The sequence below is a fragment of the Corvus moneduloides genome, chromosome 17 (genome assembly GCF_009650955.1).
Source record: "Corvus moneduloides isolate bCorMon1 chromosome 17, bCorMon1.pri, whole genome shotgun sequence".
NCBI lineage: Eukaryota > Metazoa > Chordata > Aves > Passeriformes > Corvidae > Corvus > Corvus moneduloides.
The window spans coordinates 2,125,775-2,146,046 of NC_045492.1; the positions used below are offsets into that span (position 1 = coordinate 2,125,775).

Sequence of the window (20,272 nt, forward strand, 5' to 3'; positions counted from 1 at the left end):
ATTTGTCATCAATAAAACACATTGCCCAAGTACTACCGACAAAGAAAGCAGAGACTTATTCTAGAATGTGTTAACAGATATGTTATGGATGAGGCATTAGGGAATTATCTGGCTCTGTCTGGTACTGCCCAGAAATCTGACGGAAGTGCTATGCCCAGAACTGAGCACTGAGCTTTAGGAATATGGACATTAAGTGAGGTGCAGGAGACAGCAACGGAAACAAGAACAAAAAGGCTGGATGTTTTGAAAAAAGAAGGCTATGGGGGTAAGACAAGAACGGGCACAGTGATATTCCAAAAGCCTGTGGCTTATCACAAAGGGAGCCCTGAGCTGCTGTGTCCTCAGGGACACTGCAACAGCCATTGGGTTAAGTCACAGCAAAAAAGGTGAAGAAATTTTGTTGTCAGGCACTTGAAGAGGCTGCAGAGGGAATCTCTGTCCATGGTGGTTTTTAAGAACAGCATAGACACACATAGCTGGGGATGATACAAAAATATCATTATCCTGTCTCAGGACAGGAGGTTTGTCTAGGCAAGCCCTGGGCAGTGAGGAAGGTGTTGGGACAGTGCAGGTGCAGCCATCAGCAATCCATGTGCTCCAGCTTCATGTCAAGGAAAAATGTCCCAGAGTGGACAGTCTCATATGACAGGAATATCAAAGCAAAAGTCTGCAGCAAAAGAAGGAAGAAGAATTTGGTGGGCGAGCATCCTCAGTGTTACAGCAACACCAAATGTGTCTGCTCAGCTGATCAACATCTTTTCTCCAGTGACCAGGGACAACGCCCAGGGAACGGCTGGAGCTGTGCCAGGGGAGGGTCAGGCTGGATATCGGGAAAGAAAGGTTCTTCCCCCAGAGGGTGCTGGGCACTGCCCAGGCTCCCCAGGGAATGGGCACGGCCCCGAGGCTGCCAGAGCTCCAGGAGCGTTTGGACAGCGCTGCCAGGGATGCCCAGGCTGGGGTTGTTGGGGTGTCTGTGCAGGGCCAGGAGCTGGGCTGGATGATCCTTGTGGCTCCCTTCCAGCTCAGCATATTCTGTGACTCTCTGATTAAAGAGCTGCCTGCAGTACCTGAAAATCTGCGGCATCCCTGTAACCCAACAGCACAAATGGGGCAAATACCCAGGGAAACAGGGTGGAACTGAAGCAAGCAAGAAAAGTAATCTTTGAAGTTGGGTTTCAGGTTTTAACAGAAAAGTATTGTAGTCATCTTGGGAAAAGCTAAAACTGGTCCTGTCCTGGCTCCTGCTTTGTCTCCAAAGTGATGGTTTTGCTTACAGAGCATGCTGGGGGCCCTCACTGCCCACTGAGGCAAGTGGGAAAGGCAGAGGAAAGGAAGAGCAAGGATAGACAAGATGTTTCTTGTAGGTGATGACAAAGTTAAATGATAGAGTGTGCATAAGTTTACATCACCTAATGGGAAATTATGGGCCTTCAAGAATCCAAACGGTCTGGAAATATTAAAATGTAAAACAAACCCTGTAACAATGCTTGGGCTGATGGCTCTGCCTGCTTTAACACTGTATCTTGCATGAAACAGATGACCTTTAAATGTCAGAGTTGGTTGGGAGGCAAAATTTCAACACCTCGTTGTAAATAAGTGTTTTCATTAGTGCTGTATTTTTTTATTAAGCAGTATTAGGGAAATGGAACGAGGAAGGTGGTCCTGCCCCTGGCAGGGGGTTCAAACTAGATGGTTTTAAAGGTCCCTTCCCAGCCAAAACATTCTGTGATTTGATGACAAACGAATGGGAGGATCTGACACACAAGGCTGAGAGAGCCTGGTTGTTCAACCTATAAAGACAAGGCTCAGAGGGATCATATCAGTGTGTACAGAGGTGAATAAACAAGACAGCCAGACTCTTCTGGGTGACAGAAGGGGCAGAAGACACAGGCTGAAATACAGGAAATTCTGCTTAAACACAGAAAAAAGAGGTTTTATTATTAAGATGGAACAGGTTGCTCAAAGGAGTTGGGGTGACCCCATCCTTAGAGATACTCAAAACCCAGCAGAAGGTCCTGAGAAATCTGTTCCCGTTGCCCCTGTATGAGCAAGGAGCTTGGACCAGACACTCTCCAGAGCCCTTTCCTACACCCACAAGTCTCCAAATCCAGCTGATCAACCAACCTCTACCAGCACAAGCTCATGCAGATCATGGTCTCTTTTCCAGCTGGTACTTGACACCTGCATGGGGGGTTCAAGCTATTTAGGAGGAACTTCTTCTCAGAAGGGGTGATTAGACATTGGAATGGGCTGCCCAGGGAGGTGGTAGAGTCACCGTCCCTGGAAGTGCATAAGGAAAGACTGGATGCGGCACTAAGTGCCATGATCTAGTTAACATTGTGGTATTGGGTCACAGCTTGGACTCGATGATCTCAGAGGTCTTTTCCAGCCTAATTGATCCTGTGATTCTGCATTTAGGAGTGAGGACAGGCTCCTTGCCACAGGAACTGACTGTGTCCCAGGAGCCATTATCTCCAAAGGTGAGAGATTATTTCACATTATTAAAAAGCAGAAGAATGTACATTCTCACATACAAAAAGCCCTCGATGTCCTGACAACGGGGTATTTACAATGGCATGTCCCATTAGAGACATCAAGGGCTCACTTTTAGGATATGGTGGAAATCTCTGTTCAGAACCAGATCAGGAGAAGCTCAGCAAGAGAAGGGATACTTTCATGGGAATGACAACATCCCAACACCAAGCTGGTCAGAGAGAACAGTGGCACAGCTGGAGGCCTGTTATTAGTGGTGTCCCCCAGGGTTCAATCCTAGGCCTGCTCTTTTTGCACTTGTTCATCAGTGACTTGGATGAGGCGGCCAATGGCTCCCCATCAGGGTCACTGTGCATCCCCTCAGAGGGATCTCAGCAGGTTGGAGAGATGGGCAGAGAGGAACCTTCTGAAACTCAACAAGGGTCCTGCACCTGGGGAGGGACAGCCCCAGGCACCTGCACAGGCTGGAGCCAACCTGCTGGGAAGCAGCTTTGTGGAGAAGGACCTGGGGGCCCTGGTGGACAAGAAACTCCCCACGAGCCAGCAGTGTGTCCTTGGGGCCAAGGTGGCCACTGGGATCCTGGGAAGCACTGGGAAAAGCATTGCCAGCAGGTCAGGGAGGGGATCCTGCCCCTCTCCTCAGCCCTGTGAGGCACCTCTGGAGTACTGTGTCCAGTTCTGGGTTCTTCTGGACAGGAGGGCCAGGGAGCTCCTGGAGCGGGGCCGGCGGAGGCTGCGCAGCTGAGGAAGGGCCTGGAGCAGCTCCGTGCCCAGCACAGGCTGAGGGAGCCGGGGCTGCTCAGCCTCGAGAGGAGCCCCAGCTGAGAGGGGCCCTCAGCCCTGGGTGTCCCTGGCTGCAGGGAGGGCTCAGGGCAGGGCCCGGGCTCTGCTCCGGGGCCCAGCAGCGGCACCAGAGCCACGGGCAGGGCCTGAGCCCAGAAGTTCTACCTGGACATGAGGAAGAAATTCTTTCCTGTGCAGTGACCGAGCACTGAACAGGCTGCCCAGGGAGGGTGTGGAGTCTCCCTCACTAGTGATATTTCAGAATCGTCTGGACGCAATCCCGTGCGATGTGCTCTGGGATGGATGGCCCTGCTGGAGCTGGGAGGTGGCACCAGATGCCGCACCGCAATCCCTTCCAGCGCGATCCGTGCTGGCATCCCGCAGCTGTGCGAGCACGGGAGCAGCTCCGTTCCCCGCTGCCCAGCGCCGCCCTCAGCGATCCCGCCGCCGCCTGGCGCGTGCGCAGCGCGGGAAGGCCGCAAGTCGCGCGAGGCGAGGCGGCGCGGCGGGCGCGCGCAGGCGCGGGGCGGGGCGGGCGCGCGGCGCTGATGCAAGAGCCGAGCACGGTCTGACCCCGCGGCACCGACCCACCCCGGCCCCTCCGGCCCGCGGCCCCGACCGGCCGCAGACATGTCCGGCGACGAGGTGAGACCCGCCGGCCGCCGCCACCACTACCACCCGCGGGAGAGCCGCGCCCGGTGGCTGCGCCGCGCCGGGGCCGCCGCCATGTGGGCGCCGGGCCTGAGGCCCGCGGCGAGTGCGGCCTCCGCCCTGCGCGGGGCCGGGGCAGGGCGAGGGGCCGGGACGGGCGGGGGTCCCGCCGGGCCGGGGCTGAGGCAGCGCGGGGGCCGCAGGCCGGGCCGGGCGCGGGGCCGGCGCCTTGCCCGGAGCCCCGCCGGGCCCGCGGGTGTGTGCCGGGGCCGCGAGTCCTGGGAAGGCCTGGAGCTGTCCGGGAGCTCCCGGTGTGCTGCCGGCGCCCGCCCCTGGCACGGGGACGCCGGAGAGGGAGACAGATGGCCCCGCCACCGATTCTCCATCGTGTTCTGCGCTATTTAGCGAAACGCAGCGTTTAGGCAGTTACCACTCGTTTCCTGGAGCTTTACTAGCTTGGGTTTTAACCTTGAGAGCCGACTAGCAACATCTGAACAAATAATTACTTCACGTTTTCCGGATCTGGTGGTGTTAGTCTAGGCCCAGTACCAGGGAAGTTGATACATCCGTGTCTGAAAAATTTTTCAGTTGTTTTAAGTGCCGTGTGTTGGCAGCTTTAGTGGCCTCATTTCCATTGCTCTCATGGGGAAAAGGAAAGTTTTCCGTGTGTGAGGTGCTTATCAGGCTGGTGTAGCTCGTGGGAAGCTGCCCTGGCTGGATCCAGGAGATGGCTGCTTCTGGCCTTGTATGTTCTCTCTGGTGTTGTTTTAAATACCTGTGTGGCTTGTTTCCTTCAGAGCAAGGTGGTCACTCAAGCCTTGGAGACAGGCTTGTCCTACATCATAAAGAACTGATGTAATTACGACTTACTGTAGTAGGAGCTGTGACTGACCTACTCAGCTGCTTTAACATCTAGAATAAATACGTTGCATTTTTGTGCCTAAATGTGTCATGGGAGCTGCAGTTCTCATGTCTAGGCTGTTCTCTGCACTCATGAATGCTTGCATCAGCTGCTGTCTGACGCAGGTGATCACAGGGCCAGGGACGAGTTCATGGAGTGTCCTGGTTTGAATATAGTTTGTATTCAGTAAAACTGGTTTTCTTGCACAGTGAATTAATTTGACATTGGGGTTATTCCTGGGATCTGCAGTGAAGTTCCACCTCTGGGCATGACAGAGAATAAAGATGATGGCAGATAACACAGTTGAGCTGTCACTGTTCTTCAGGCTTTGGTATGAGTGTGAGTGCAGGTGCCTTCCAGAACTTCTGTGGCTCTGGTTGCTGGGAGCCAAATACTTTGATACTGATGTAAAGTTGGTGAAACTTTTTAAAGCCTGTGAAGTTGAGGAGAGTGAAGACACATGAAGACTGGGATAGATGGTAAGAACTTCGTTGTGTTGAACTGCAGCTTAAAATTTTCAGAGCTATGTGTGAATGAAACTCATTGGTGGGAACGTGCCCAGAGCTGAGGCACAGCAGGGGTGGCACAGGCTTATTTTGTGAGGGGAGGTAGTCTGTTAATGTCTGTTCAGTTTATTAAAAATCCTGAAATGTACATAATCCTACTGAAGATCTGAAAGTTCTTTGAATCCTGCAGTTTTGTGAAGCTTCAGGCAATAATATTAGAGAGTGCTGTGCTTTGAGCAGCCAGAAAATTTGAGTGCTGCTTGATCTTAGTAATTTTGCATCTCACCATAGACATAAGTCAGTGTAGTGTAATGACACCTGAACTAACTTGATCAGGGCAGGGGTGATGTCTGCTTCCTAGACATGCCTGTGTTTATTCAGACTAAGGAAATGGGATTTATTTGTGACTTCTGTTGGAATCCCTGCTGTTTGCCACTGTCACAGCAGTTCAGAGGATCATTGGCTTCAGTCTTGAGTTGCATTTGGTCTACGAAAGTGATTGTGTTTCCCCCCTGTCTGTTTGTTCACTTGCTAATTTTCTGTAAGTTGGGATTTTGACTGTGTAGGCACTTGAAGTAAGGAGCAGCTATATGGAGATGGATGTGAGAAGGAGCCATGTGGTCTACAGAGGAGAAAACCCCATATGGGAATTTGGCTCTGAGAGCAGAAACAGGACAGGAATTTTTAACTTCTTTTCACACAGGAAAAGCATCCATGTTTGTTGTGTTTGTACTGGAGGCTGCAGTTCTTTCAGTAGAAAACCTGCAGCTTTGTAGTTTGTCAGAGCTTAAATGGTATCAGAAAGTTTGGACTAAGCCAATGTGCTGAGCAGAGAAAAGGAATAAAGAAAACTTGGAAACACCTACCTCAGAAAGCCAGAACATGAACAGCCGGGTTATCAGGCTGGTTCATTTATGTCATGACTTGTTAAAGCAAATGTGACCTAAGGCTCCTGCTGAGTACTTGTTGAAGCCCTTGGTGAACAAAATATTTCAGGCTTAGGCCTCCTCCTCAGGTTGTGGAGTGTGATGTGTTCTGAGTAGGTGTTGGGTGTGCAGAAGCCTGGCTTGCCCTGCTTGGCTGGGGTGGCCCTGCTCAAGGCCCCCTGGGTTTAATGCTGAAAACCCATCTCCTGCATCCAGGAGTTGTCTGGGTGTGTTCAGTGTGGTTAGGCTGCAGACACTCTGTCTCTGTAGGCACAAGAGATCCTTTATGGTGGTTCAGATGTCTTTTCCTTCACAAAGAGAGTGATTTGGGGCAGGGGGGCTGGTTCCTTCTTAGAAACTGTTACATCCGATCGAGGCATGATTTTAGGTTTGTTTCACATGAGAGAATAAAAACCTCTCCAGCGTCTTGAAGAGCATCTTCATGGAAATGAGTCAGCCACTTGTGCTTGTTCCCAAGGCTGTGGACTGTGTCCATGCAGGCAGCTTTCCTGCTGTCCCAGCAGGCTGGGGAGGACCAGGAGGAAGCAGATGTGTAACCAGTTGGACATACTGTGATTTCTGTGCATTACAGGAGTGTGATTCACACCACTATCTAAGGAAGCAACAGAGGAAAGCCCTTTGGCAGAACTCCTTTGAAGATCATTCCAGCACAGCGTATGCAACTAAAGACACACTTCAGCAGTTTGAAAGCCTCAGTGTCCCGTGTTTGTGCAGGCTTTGGGGATGTTGTGCTTCAGACACCCATATGAGCAGTTCGCTGCCTTTAGTAGAGCCTTTATGAAACGTGTGTCTCAGAAAATGGGAAGAATATCACAAGAATAGCATGTGTAGGAGAATGAGAAGTGCAAAGAAGGGTTCCGTTGTGGGGAGAGGGCAACCAGCAGACTTCAGGGTATAGCTGAGCAGGAAGTTGGACAACTGCTTTTTGATGAAGTGCTGGTCCTTTCCTGAGTGAGGGTGTTCATGATGGTGAACTACAACTCGGTGAGAACATTCTTCCATTACTGGATAAAAAACATTGGAAAAAGTGTCTAAAATTGTTGTATTTAACATATGCTATGGTGTGACAGTCCAGGCAGATGTGTGTAACAAACTGACCAACAGCTGGGATGTCAACATGTGTCTGAAGTGAAACAAAAGGCCTTAATGTGTTGGAAAAAATCCCTCAGGTCTGCAGATGATGAATAGGTTAAAAGTGAGTCTGGGGTTAGTGCCTTCCTCACAGTCGGACAAGGGGAATTAAGCTGCTTTGCTGGCTGAAGAGCGCATTAACAGCTTTTAATCACTTGGTGTCTGAGGTTCAGTTTCTCACCTCTGGGGAGGGATAAGGATGAGACCTTTGCCATTTCACGGTTTTCAGAGCTGATGCAGGTCTTGCTGTATCACCAGCCCCTTCTAGGTTTCCCCCTCATCCAGACTGTTCTTGTCAAGACAGTTGGCAAATCTTGCCTTTAATAAATCTGGGAATGAATGTGTCTCACAAGTGGAAGCGATGTGTGATTGGACTGTGTGCTTTGATGGGGTTAAATTTTCTTCTGATGTTGGGTGGTGCTGTATTACTGCAAAATTGGAGTCCACAATGGTCATAAAATAGAGACGGTAGCCAGTCTGTCAGAGAGTCACAGCTTTAACATATTTTCAGCTGCACTAATTAGTAGATGGCAGGAAACTTGGACTACAGGAAGAGTAGCAGAAGCTGTGAACTCTGTCAGTTTTCCCTTGTAATTGACACAGTTGAGGTTGAGGCTGAGGACCAGTTTGGGAAGAGTGTTATAAGTATTAAATGAGGGGTGATTATTGAGCTGCTAAGGAACTCTTGACTTTTACAGATGATTTTCGATCCTACTATGAGCAAGAAGAAGAAGAAAAAGAAGAAGCCCTTCATGCTGGATGAGGAAGGAGGAGGAGACACACAAATGGAAGAGACTCAGCAATCAGAAACAAAGGAAGTTGAACCAGAGCCAACAGAAGACAAAGATGTTGAAGCAGATGAAGAAGACAGCAGGAAGAAAGGTAAAGTGAATCCATGTAGATAAACTCTCAAAGGTGCTGTTTTGAGACTACAAGGCCTGTTTCAAGAATCTGGCATCCCAGAGTACAATGTCAGAGCCGCGGTTTGTTCGGAGATTTGTGAGTAATCTGTGCTGCTTGTTTGGAGGGCAGATTGCTCTCCTGCTTGGCATCACATTCACAGACATCACCAAGTTCCCAGAGGCTAATGTAATTTCCATTTTTCTGACTCAAACAGTCTTTTGTGTGAGGCAGTGGAAAGAGACTCTCTAAAATAGTGTGGAGTTTTAAATCTTCCACGTGCAGGTGTTGCAGTAATTCCACAAATATGGCTCTTCATCATTTGAACAATTAAGCGATAGCGCAAATAACAGAAACATGGTTAAAGGAGTTTCTAGTTTTTGGACAATTCTGAATGTTATAACCAAACCAGAGCGTTCTTTGGAATCTTTCAGGAAGTAAGTGTGTGATTGTGTATAAAATCTTGCTTTTTAAATTGAGGCCAATGTCATTTCAAGATTACCTAATTCAGAGAGTGCCATTAACTTAAATCCGTTTGTTGATAAAATTGGCTCCTGCTGTAGACCAAAGAAACTTTACCTTCCTCCTGCAGTTCTCTTCTCATTTTTTTTGTCCAAGCATATCTAATGACAAAAGTAACTAATTTATCTTGTACAGCAGAAGGAAAGATGAAACATTTAAAGAATCAAAAGACACAGTTAGAAGATGCAGAAACTAAAACAGTATTTGGGGGCAGCGGGGAATGTTCTCTTCAAAACCTGAAGGATATCCACAGGGGTTACAGATTGTTGCTCATGTCTTACTGTAATGTTTTAAAGGTTTGGATGTAAATTGGAAACCTTAATGTCTGAACTGTTTCTACAGTTACACTTCTTTAGGCAATCCTTTGTTCTTTAGATACAACAGATGACTTGGATGATTTAAACTTCTTCAATCAAAAGAAAAAGAAGAAAAAAACAAAAAAGATATTTGATATAGATGAAGCAGAAGAAGGTGTAAAGGTTTGTTTACATAACTTGACTATGGCTGAAAACTCTCTTGCTTTCATTTTCTTGAGTTTAGCAGTGCAGGAGTTGTTTCAAGTCTGTCATTGTGTCTTAATGCAGTTCATAATTAAACTTTACGCGTCTTTCATTTTTTTTGATGAACGTGTTGCTCCTGCCTGGGCTTTTTGTCCAGAAGTGGAAAAACCTGCCTGCTCTGCACAAAGAGCAAATAATTCAGCAGTATGTAGGAAGGGTTGGTTAACCTCAAGGTTAGTTGTCTTTTGGGGTTGGAGAGGTAACTGGATGTCAGAAGCCACACACAGAACAGTCCTCTAAAGGCCAGCCCTTCAAATAAAGTGCACATATCTGCCAAGAAATCTGTTTTCACTCTGGTGTTTTCTTTAGAAAGGATTGGCTACTGTGCTGTGTTCCTGAAGGTGTACAAGATATTTTTACTCTTCTCAAGTTTTATTCCAAGTAGTGTTTTTGTATCACATGTCAGTGTAACTGGCAAGCCCAGAGAGCAAGAGGACAGAGAAATGTTACGTTATGTATAAACCTCCTCTTCACATTCTGCCTTTTGGGGAAGAAAATGTTCCTCTGATCTAGCCCAGAAGACAAAATACTTGCTCTGTGTTCTTTCAGAGTGCAGAACTGTGATAGCAAACTGGAGTAGCACAGCTTTGCTTTCCCTTACTGCCTGCCACGAAGGGTGTTTTGTTCCCTCCTGCCCTCAGATGGCTGCTGCCCTTAAGTATAGCCTGACCTTGTTCCTGGCTAGCCAGAAGTTAAGCCAGAAAGTGCAAATCTGGCCCTGCTCCTGGCAGCAGTACAGGGCTCTCTTGAACATGCTGGAATTCCATTCTTACCTGTTGGGTTCCAGGGCTGTGGTGGATGTTACCCGTATTCACCTCTGTAGTGTGCAGCTGGTATTATTTCTGATGCTGTGCAGTGGAGGTCTGTGTTTAACACTGGATAAACTACAGCCTTACTTCTTTGCAGGAATTGAAAATTGAAGGAGATGTGCCAGAGACAGTAGAACCTGAAGATGACCTTGATATCATGCTGGGCAATAAAAAGAAGAAAAAGAAGAATGTGAAGTTTCCAGATGAAGATGAGATAATGGAAAAGGATGAAGGTATAACCTAGCTCAGTGAGATGTTGCAAGTGAAATGTATTCTACCTTGTATGTGAATAAGTTCTGTTCAAGTGCCTTTTTAGTTCCAGAATTTGTCAGAAAAGTGTTCTTTAAAAGCACTGTATAAATTTCCTATGAGTGCTGATGTCCCCTGTTGACAAACAGAGGAGACTTGAGTCCACATCTTAGTGGAATTTTATTTCATGTAAGCATGAGGTTAAAGAATGTCTCTTAATGAATCCCCAAAAACTTTCTTTACAGCATTTGAGGATGAAGATAGCAAAAAAGATGATGGAATTTCTTTTAGCCTTCAGTCAGGACCTGCGTGGGCAGGCTCAGAAAGGGACTACACATATGATGAGGTAATGTTCCAGAGACTTTTAAAACATATTTGCTATGTTCATCTGCATCAGTAGAGCCTTATGCTCGTATTTCCTATTTCTAACTTCAAAGTAAAGGACTTGTAGTCAGAAGCTCATTAGCAGACAGCTAACAAAGCATGTCTTCTATCGCAGTCATTTTCATATGGGGCAATACTGGTCATAGTTCAGACACCTCTGCCATGGGCAGAGCAAATCCGTGGGGAAACAGTGTTGGGATTTTGCATTTATCAGAACGTTTTAAGTGTGTTCTGAAGCAGGTGGGGAAATGCTCTTAGGCAAAGGTACTCTGATATTCAGTGTGAATGCTGTTGCAGGTGGCTTTTAGAGGTGAGGTACTTTGAGACATGGAAAATGCTCACGTGGGTGTGAATCCCTTCTTTTGCAGTTGCTCAATAGAGTTTTTAATATCATGCGGGAAAAGAACCCGGACATGGTGGCTGGAGAGAAGCGGAAATTTGTCATGAAGCCCCCGCAGGTTGTGAGAGTAGGGACCAAGAAAACATCTTTTGTCAACTTCACAGATATCTGCAAATTGTAAGTTTCCTCTTTGGATTTCCTAGGAATAGCAGATGGATACACTGCTCTGTGCTCCTGTGTTGAAAGCAGTGTTTTCTGGCAAGTGGCTGTGGCCAGGAGTGGAAGCTATTTCAGTCAGAGAGCTCATTACATTGCTCTGTGAGAAGATATTTCTGAAAATAATTTATTGAGATAATTTCTAATTTTATACTTAAAATACGAAAATGGTACATGGGCTCTTGGGCTGAAACTTGGTGAGTTCATTGGCTTCTGTCAAGCTGGGTCACCAGTGGTACTTATGTGCAAGCCTTGAGGAGAAGGGTGGGAAAGGTTCTTTCTAATTTGAGCTGACTACAAATACTGTTCTCTCAGTAAATGGTGTGGACTCCAGTAGTGTTTTCCCACTGTTTTCTGCAGTGAGATATCTATGTCTTAATTATGTCTTGTGAAGACAGATCTGTTCTTTGTGAGCACTTCTGGGAATGCAGATCTATGGGTGTCATAAATGTGCCAGAAAACCCAGGGAGTTTTTAATGGTAGCTACTAACATTTTTCCAGGGGATGGGACAGTTGGAATGAAAAATCTCTAATAGAAAACTTCTGTTCCCTAGTTGCTGTAATTTTGAGTTTGGTTTGGTGGGGATGGTGGGAGGTTTTTTTGTGTGGACTCTTGAGGTTTCTAATGTCCTCAGTCATTGTGTGTGTGTACTCTTTGGTGCAGGCCCTCTGGCACTGCTCCCTTTGAAACTTGGTAACTTAAATTGGATTTACCCTGCCAGTCCTGCATAAATACCAGATTTCTCTGAAAGGGAAAGGTTAAACATTTCCTTACTTTATTTTTAGATTACATCGTCAGCCAAAACATCTCCTGGCATTTTTGTTGGCAGAATTGGGTACAAGGTAAGGCTGCTGGGCTGTGGGTGTGCTTAGGCTCAGTATTGATCAAATATAACATTTTTGGGATTAGATCTTTATACATGTGCTGGAACGTGGGGCTTTTGTTCCCTGCACTTCAGTGCTGTGCTGGGTGATTGAGGAGAGAACATTTTAGTGAGGAGGTACAGAGTCCTCCTTTCCAAGTCTTCCAAGTCCTAGAGAATGGTCTTGTTCACTCCCATGAGATAAGCAGGTGAGGGTTGTGCCTGGGCAAAACTTCCTGTAGGAAGTAGCTCTAAATACCTCAGAATTTTGCATTTTTTTCCCTCACAAAGTGATTCTGGCTGTGCTTTTCTTGAAGAACACATCCTTACCTTGCTTCATGTTCCTGTTTTGTTTTAACACTTCACACCTGCAAATGAAATAATTAATTTTCTCTTTTCAATTAGTGGTTCAATAGATGGTAACAACCAACTGGTAATCAAAGGAAGATTCCAGCAAAAACAGATAGAAAATGTCTTGAGAAGATATATCAGTAAGTAGAACCTCTTTTCCCACTCCAAATTTCTCTCAGGCCCCTTGTGATGCCCAGGGGCCCATGTATGGCCCAGGTGTGTGCCCACCATGGAAAAGGCTGAGGAGCCACAACTTCCCTTTATCATGGAATAATGCAAATACAGGTGGTTCTGCCATGGTTAGGCCACATGGGCTGTACTCAGTCCTGCACTAAAACATGCCAAGGAAAACAGAGCATTTGAGAACTGCTTGTTTTCATCTCAGTTTCGTGTCTTGGCTTTGATGAGGACTCTGGACAACAACAGTAATTGTTGATTTTGTAGTCTATTGTACCCATGAATTGACAGATGCAGTGTGTGTGTGTGTCACTGCTGGGCAGAGGACTCAGATTATGTGTCACAGAGCTCCTGCTTCAGTGCTGTGTCAGTACCAGCGTTGCTGACACCTGGGAATGCTGCTTCAGCAGAGGAACCCGGGCAACAGCAGTGGGAAGTCTGTCCTGGTTATTGATTTTCAAACACCTGTGTCAGTGCAGGATGTACCACATCCTCTTTGTTAACCAGGGGCAATTTTTAGGTTTTCATCATCAGCCTCTTTGAGGTAGTAGGTGTGTTTGAACAGCTTTTCAGGACAGCTGTTGCACAGCTGCTGCTGCTCGATTAACCGCCCGTTCCTTCCCCGCAGAGGAGTACGTCACCTGTCACACGTGCCGCTCCCCCGACACCATCCTGCAGAAGGACACCAGGTTATACTTCCTGCAGTGCGAGACCTGCCACTCCCGCTGCTCCGTGGCCAGCATCAAAACCGGCTTCCAGGCTGTCACAGGCAAGAGAGCACAGCTCCGTGCCAAAGCTAACTAGGTTTGCTAATCAACACTGGAGGTGGCAAAGTGTTCTGGGGAGATGGGACTGGACAGGTTTACAATCGGAGTGGATTTACCATTGTATTAAAGCAAGGCTGTAAAAACGACAAGAAATTTGGCTTTTGATTGATTGGTCTGTGAAATCCTTGCAAGATGCAGATCCTCAAGCTGTTCACATACATTTGCTCATTGAATATATTTTACCAACTGTAAGGAGCGTGATGGGAAAGGAGGTGCTTTTTAATCCGTTCAGACTTCTGTAAAACACGAGATAAATTAAAGATACTATAACAGTGAGTGTCTTGGATTTGGATTTTTCCTTCAGTTTCCTCTTCCAACACTGGTGGGAATGGTTGGCGTGTTGTTCTGCAGATCATGTCACTGAGCTATGTCCAAGACCCAGAATGAAGTTTTAAGATAAAGGTTATTTTGCTTTTACATAACAGACTTATTTTAGTTCTGCTGTCATGAAACAGAGAAAGCAGTCACAGAGTCCCAGGGCTGACAGGCCAACACGAGCCCTGCTCCTGCTTGCACAGCCGTGGGTGCATTGTGCACAGACAGGGGCTCAGGGCATGCTGGTACTGCTTAATTAGGCAAAAATAGCTCTGAGAGAGTTCAGACACCAGATTGATGCTGAATCTTAACACAGAATCAATAAACTGTACTGTAAGTTTTCATAGTGTCATAGTACTAAATTTTGCAATTTCTAATAGAGAAACGTTTATATTTCTGAAGTCCTGCACTCTTCATCACTTTAAAAAGAATCTAAATGCAGCAAAAAACAAATAGTAGGTCTAAATGTCATTGTATGGTGGCTGCAATACAGTCTTCTATAAATCTCGAATTTGCAGGGGACACTGCCAAGTAATTTGGGTTCCAAATTAACACTTTTTGCTTCAGGATCTTCCCATGCCCTTCATCTGCTGGCAGTGGCAGTGACCTTGAGGGGACACCTGGTGCTGTCCTCGCTGGGTTTTGTGTAGAAATTGTTCCAGCTGGGGAGTACAAAGATGCAAATGTGGAGTGAAATTCCCCCCTGGGTTGCAGAAGTGAGGACAGTTGTCACTTGATTGCTAAAATGTCCCAGGGGGAGGGAAAGGTGCAGCAGCTCAGGGCCCCAGGCACCCACCCCTGCAGGTCAGGGGAGCAGCCTCCTCCACAGAGGAACTGGTCCTTCTGAAGGCAATAAAGCAAACACCACAACTTGAAGGGTTTCTACTAAGTTTTAACCTTTGTATGTTAACACAGAGCACAGTACTGCTGGGAAGTCACTCACTTGCTATTTGAAAACTTTGACAGCACTGTAAGGTGAAAAATCAAGGTTTTATGGTTGGTTTCTTAAAAGCATTTTGAATTTCAAGTGAGCTATAACAATGTTGGATGTATCTTAAAGTGAATAAAGCCAGGATCAGTGCCTCTTGTAACATCATTGTTGTATTGTTTCTTCCTCTAGCAAAGAGTCTCCTGTTGGGAGTAATACCTTGGAGAAGTGCAAGTTGCCTTTTTGTTCTGGTGGCTTGCTGGTGGGACACCCTGAAATAGTTGAAGAACAATGATACTTTGTTCTAAAATGCTTGTTTTTCCCTGGGTCAAATACCTTTAACATACTTCAAAAAAATACAGTGTGGCCTTGAGCTGGTGCTGTATTTCAGTGCTTTAAATGAAAAGTTCCATTTAGTGAAATTGGATCAAAAAGATCCAAGTTGCATAATAAAGGAATAAATAATTGCTCCAAACTCTCAGCTGTGAGCTCTGGCTCACAGGAGAGTTTCATAGGTGTATTTTGTAGATGTGCTTTGAGTCTGTGCATGAAACCCTCAGGGCTTTTAATGACTAACATTTGAGTGCAGCATCTTGAGCTGTAGGCTCAGATCTTCCTGTGGAATGACCTCCCTAATGCAGGAAAAATCTGTGTCTAGGAGCAGATACTGGTTGGGCTTTATTTTTCTTAGAAAAAACTTCCAGAGTACATTCAAAAAGTGTTGTATGAACACAAATGCCTCTTAGGAGGCTGATGTGAGTTTGAAGTGCAGTTGTGCTCAGAGGCAAAAGAGTTTCTACTTGAGCTGGCTGTGAGAAACAGCTTAAGGATGGTGTTCTTAACAGAGGAAGAAGGAGGTGGTAGCTGTGGTTGCCCTGGGTCTGTGTGCAGACATCTTTCTGGAGACAAAGCTGTGTTCTCCATGTTTTTTTTCTCTCTGAGCTGGAAATCGGCAGTGTGGAGATGTGGGAGCCAGATTTTGGGTACTGACAGGCCCTGGGTGACCAAGAGCTGAGCTGCTCCTCTCCATGGATTTTGCTATGCCCAGTTCTCCACCTGATCCAAGTAATCTGAGCAATGCAGGACTGTTCCTTCCCAGCAGTGAAGGTGAGATGCCTTCCAGCCCAGAACATTCAAGAGAAAGTCATCTGAGATTTGTTCCTGGAGGAGTTGGGAGAACCAGACAGGAGAATTGCTGTTGTGGTCAGTCAGCCTGAGATTTACTGATGTCTTGGAAGAATAATCTCTTTATGCCCCCCCTTCTGCCAGGACATGCTTTTATCTCCACTGTCAGGTGGTTGCAGCTTGAAGGGTTGAGGACCTTGCTCACATCCCTGCAGTAACCAGGGTAATGGGAACATCTCATTCCCTAATTCAGCACAAATCCAGTGGGATCAGCTGCATTGGGGTTCCTGTGCTTCTGTTCTGCTGAAATCACTGGTGGCTACTATGAAAATCAGTGAGAATAAACTCCATTGCTGGGAGTTTCTGGCCAGAGCAAGAATTTAATCACTTTTTGTAACCACAACTGGTGTAAAGGAGGAGCATTTATGAAATGCCTCCATCGAGAGCTGGGAGTTTCTGGTGGTCCCAGGCCTGTGACATTGTGCAGTGTGTCGTCCAGGACTGGCCACGTCACCCTGAGATCCCTGGTTTGGGGCAGCTTCTCAGGGAGACTGGGGCACCTGGGGTTGTCTGCAAGGAGAGGAAAAAAACAGATTTTCAAAGCTGCTGCTACCAGGACAGGGTTTGTCATGAATTTCAGGGGGTGTTGAGCTTTAATCAGGTGAAAAGACCTGAGGTGGTGGCTGGTGGAGGAGGCACAGGAATAGAAACAGCAGGAAGTTCCTGAAAGTCAAGAAAAGGGGAAGTTGAGTGTGATGCTGACAGCTGAGAATCATTAGAATTTATCTGTTCATCTTGTGAATAACATTTCTCCAGCTCTCCATTCTGCCCCTGTGCTCAGTTTTTCTCTAGAGGTTTACTCCTGATTACTGGAATAGCATCCAAGAAGGGGAGAGGCCCGGCTTTGAGAAGGATGTGAACACAGATGTTGAACAGAAATCAGCAGCTGCACAAGAATTTACCAGTTCAGAATCAGGCTGGATGGAGAGCAAACTGCAAAGCCTCTCCAGCTCTTAAAAGAATTGCTGGATTTTCTGTTTCTGAATTGTTCCTGCCATGGTGAAGGTCAGTGCCTTGTTGCCAGAGTAGCAGAGGACCCGGGTCCCAGGGGGATCAGGACAAGCCTGTCCTGGGGAAAACCTTTCCTAGGCTTTTGGCAGCAGTGCCCACTTCTGGAGTCTGCAGAGGGTGGGATTCTCTCAATGGCCATGGGAGCAGCCAGGGTTAGGCTGGACCTGTCTGGCTTTGCTCCTCATTCTGCTCTCTGCATTTATAGGGACATTTGGCAGTTCACAGCTTGCTCTGGTTCCAGGGGTTTGGGCACCTTGGGAAAACTCAACTGGCTCCAGTTTGGGATAATAGCTAAAAGGATTTTGGGTGAACAGTAAAATCCTATGGCAGAGAAAGGAGCACAATTCCCTGTGTCCTTTCCCTCAAACGCAGAGAGCTGAGGGAGCAGAAAGGTTGCTCTGATCTGATCAGTTGCTTAAAGGATCTCATGACAGGAGGAGGAAAAAGGCTTTTGAAGGAAGATGTTACAGGGAAATACCCTCCTGAAGAGAAACAAGTTCCAGGGCTGCTGCTGATCCTTAACACATTATCTCACCTGGACATGGCTTTGCTTTGAAGGGACCTCACCAGTCCCTGAGCTAAGAAGTTTGGTGTTTGCAGCTCTTTCATTATTTTATCTATTTCAGTGATGAAGACAGGGAAGCGCCTCCAGAGGCTGTTCAGCCAGTGTTTAGTTTTTAGAGAAAGCCTGAACGCTGCTTTTCCTGCAGGTGTTTCACCATACGCGGACTTAGATAAGCTCCACGTAAACATTGCCTTAGGTATCACACGCATAACCCTGTGCGTTCCTACACATCCTCCGTACCCAGTGGCTGTCAGTCTGTCAGTCTGCCCCAAACCCATGGGAACAGGTCTTTATACAGAACTAGAAATTCCAGCTGGCCCTGGAAATGTGTTGCTGCCCAACAGACCTGAGGAACTGGGTTTTCCTCACTGGAAGAAAAACACTTTCTCACTTCCCTCTGCCCTTGTCTATAAGCCCAGGCTCACTCCTTGCTGCCTGAGTTTGCTGTTCATCCTTTTTCCTTTTTGTATATTGCAAACACCTGCATAATTCTGAAATAAAACACTTTACCTCTGTGGTGGGAAGCATTTTTCTGCCCAATACCCACCAGAAATGTGTGGTACATCCCCTCCTCCCTCTCTTTTCAGCCCATTGCATCTCCCACAGTGGTCTCTGGACTCACAGAAGTTTTGTGTTTTCTAACAAAAGCAGCATCCTTAATTCTACATTCTGTAGTAAAGCACATCACTTTTAATTGTTTCTGTCCCCAGCCCTGCTTTGGGTAATTATCCCATGAGTTTGGTGTATTTCTTTCTTCAGTGTGAGAGCATTGCACTGGGGGGGAGCAGGACTGTGGGACTGATGGCAAAGCAGTTTGTGCCCTGATTGTCACCAGTGTCACGTGGTTTATTACAGGGAGGAAAGCTGGATGTGATTAATTTTGAAAATAAGGCACAGAAGGCAAATGTAAAATAAATTTGCAGTTACATTTCTTGTTTTGTGGACTGAAATGTCTCTATGCTGCTCGTTGCCCTCAGACCCTGCTGCAGGCCTTGTGCTGCTTTTGTTCAGCACCAAAATTGCCTTTTTTCCCACCAAGGCTGTGATAAAATAAGTTCTGAGAAATGTGAGCTCATCTGAAATGAAGCTTAAAACGTTTTTCTTTGCTGCCTTGTCCCCACACTCCCCAACACCCTCAGACAACAGAGGGAGGAGATGTTGCTTTCTCTACTCTTCTGAAGGAGCTGTGCAGGCAGCCCTGGGGTTCTCCTGATGTGATTTGTGCTTGAGGCTGTGGGTGCTGTTGAGGGAAAGCCCTTGCTTGGGGCTGCCTGGGGAGTCTCAAATACTCTGTACATGGCACTTTGTTTTTAATTTGAGGCCTTCCCCACTTCCCCAAAATTCATTTAAACTGTGTGCTGAAGCACATTGTTTCCCTTTACTCTTTGTTCTGAATGAAGGAGGTGGCCTTTAAATCCTGTCCCTGGCCAAGAAAATCCGTGGCTTGAATCAAGAGGAGTGTGCTGAGGCTGGAGCCCCTCTGTCCCTCTGGAGATGCCGTGGCCACTCCTGAGCTGGGCCAACTCAGCACAGGGATGCTCTGGCCAGTGTGGGCAGGAAGGGAGGAGCCAAGCTGGGGCACAGAGCGCAGAGCAGGAGGAGATGTCCCAGCTGAGCTGCCAGGCCTGCTCTCCTCACCCCATCTGGCTCGGGCTCACCCAGCAGGAGGAAGCTCTGAGTGTGTGCAGTGCTGGGGCTCTGCACCCTCGTGCCTGGGCCAGCCTGTCAGAGGAAACAATCCCCTGCCTGGGAGGACATCTGGGCAATGGAAGGTGCTGAACTGGATGTGTTCTTGCTGAGCCAGTGCAGGGTGTCCATCCTGACACCTGGCTCTGTCCAGGGCAGGCAGAGCATTCCCCATGTGGCTGAGTCCTTTCGGCACCACTGTCCCCATGCAAGGCTCGGGGGTGTTTTCCTGCCAGAGGATGGACAGACTCCACCAGGAACCTGTGGGGATCTTGACTACATCTCCAAATGTTTGCAAAACTTGACTGATAAGAGGAAAAAGAGGGAATTGAACCTCCTGCAGGTAGCAAGAAGACAATGCAGGAGGGATACGACCACTGTGACAGACACAGCAACTGGCTCTTACAAATTCCCCAAAGAACAGTCCCGTTACAGCTGCAGTAACTGAAATGTTCCCAAAGTGCTGCACGGCCTGCAACTGTGATGCTCATCAAAGTTAATGGGAGTTACTAAAGTCAGTGAGGGTTTCTGTGGCATCTCCTGGCTCAGACAGTGCATGACTGCAGGCATTTTGGCCCCAGTGATTGTTTGTCTGTGTCCAGAAGCACCTGGAAGGAGCATTTGGGACTGGAGTAACCCTGCTCTGCTGCTCTAATGCCTGCCCAGGCCAGCATGGGAGAACCAGAGCACCAAAACTTCCGGCACATCTGCTGATCCCATCTCATCCCACCCCACCCCATCCCACCCCATCACATCCCATCCCATCCCATCCCATCCCATCCCAAGTGTGTCACCAGTCTCAGACATTCCCGTTTCCTTTGCAGAGGTGCAGGCAAGGCAGCAGGCACTGAGACTTTGGGGTTGTTTCTAACCAAGACCACGCTGCTTTTGCCACTGATGGGATGGCAGCAAACAGAGCAGTCCAAGTGAGAAGCCAGGTGAGGTCCAGGACACTTGGGAATGGGACATCCT

General features: G+C 47.3%; 1 protein-coding gene across 1 annotated transcript; it reads left to right on the plus strand.

The window, feature by feature from the left end:
* Positions 1-3,779: 3,779 nt before the first annotated feature.
* EIF2S2 (eukaryotic translation initiation factor 2 subunit beta) lies at positions 3,780-15,016 on the plus strand. Its single transcript, XM_032127047.1, has 9 exons — positions 3,780-3,921; positions 8,111-8,294; positions 9,210-9,313; positions 10,301-10,436; positions 10,698-10,798; positions 11,205-11,353; positions 12,179-12,235; positions 12,661-12,746; positions 13,412-15,016. The coding sequence occupies exons 1-9, from the start codon at positions 3,907-3,909 to the stop codon at positions 13,585-13,587; spliced, it is 1,008 nt and encodes a 335-aa protein (XP_031982938.1). The 5' UTR covers positions 3,780-3,906; the 3' UTR covers positions 13,588-15,016.
* Positions 15,017-20,272: the final 5,256 nt, after the last annotated feature.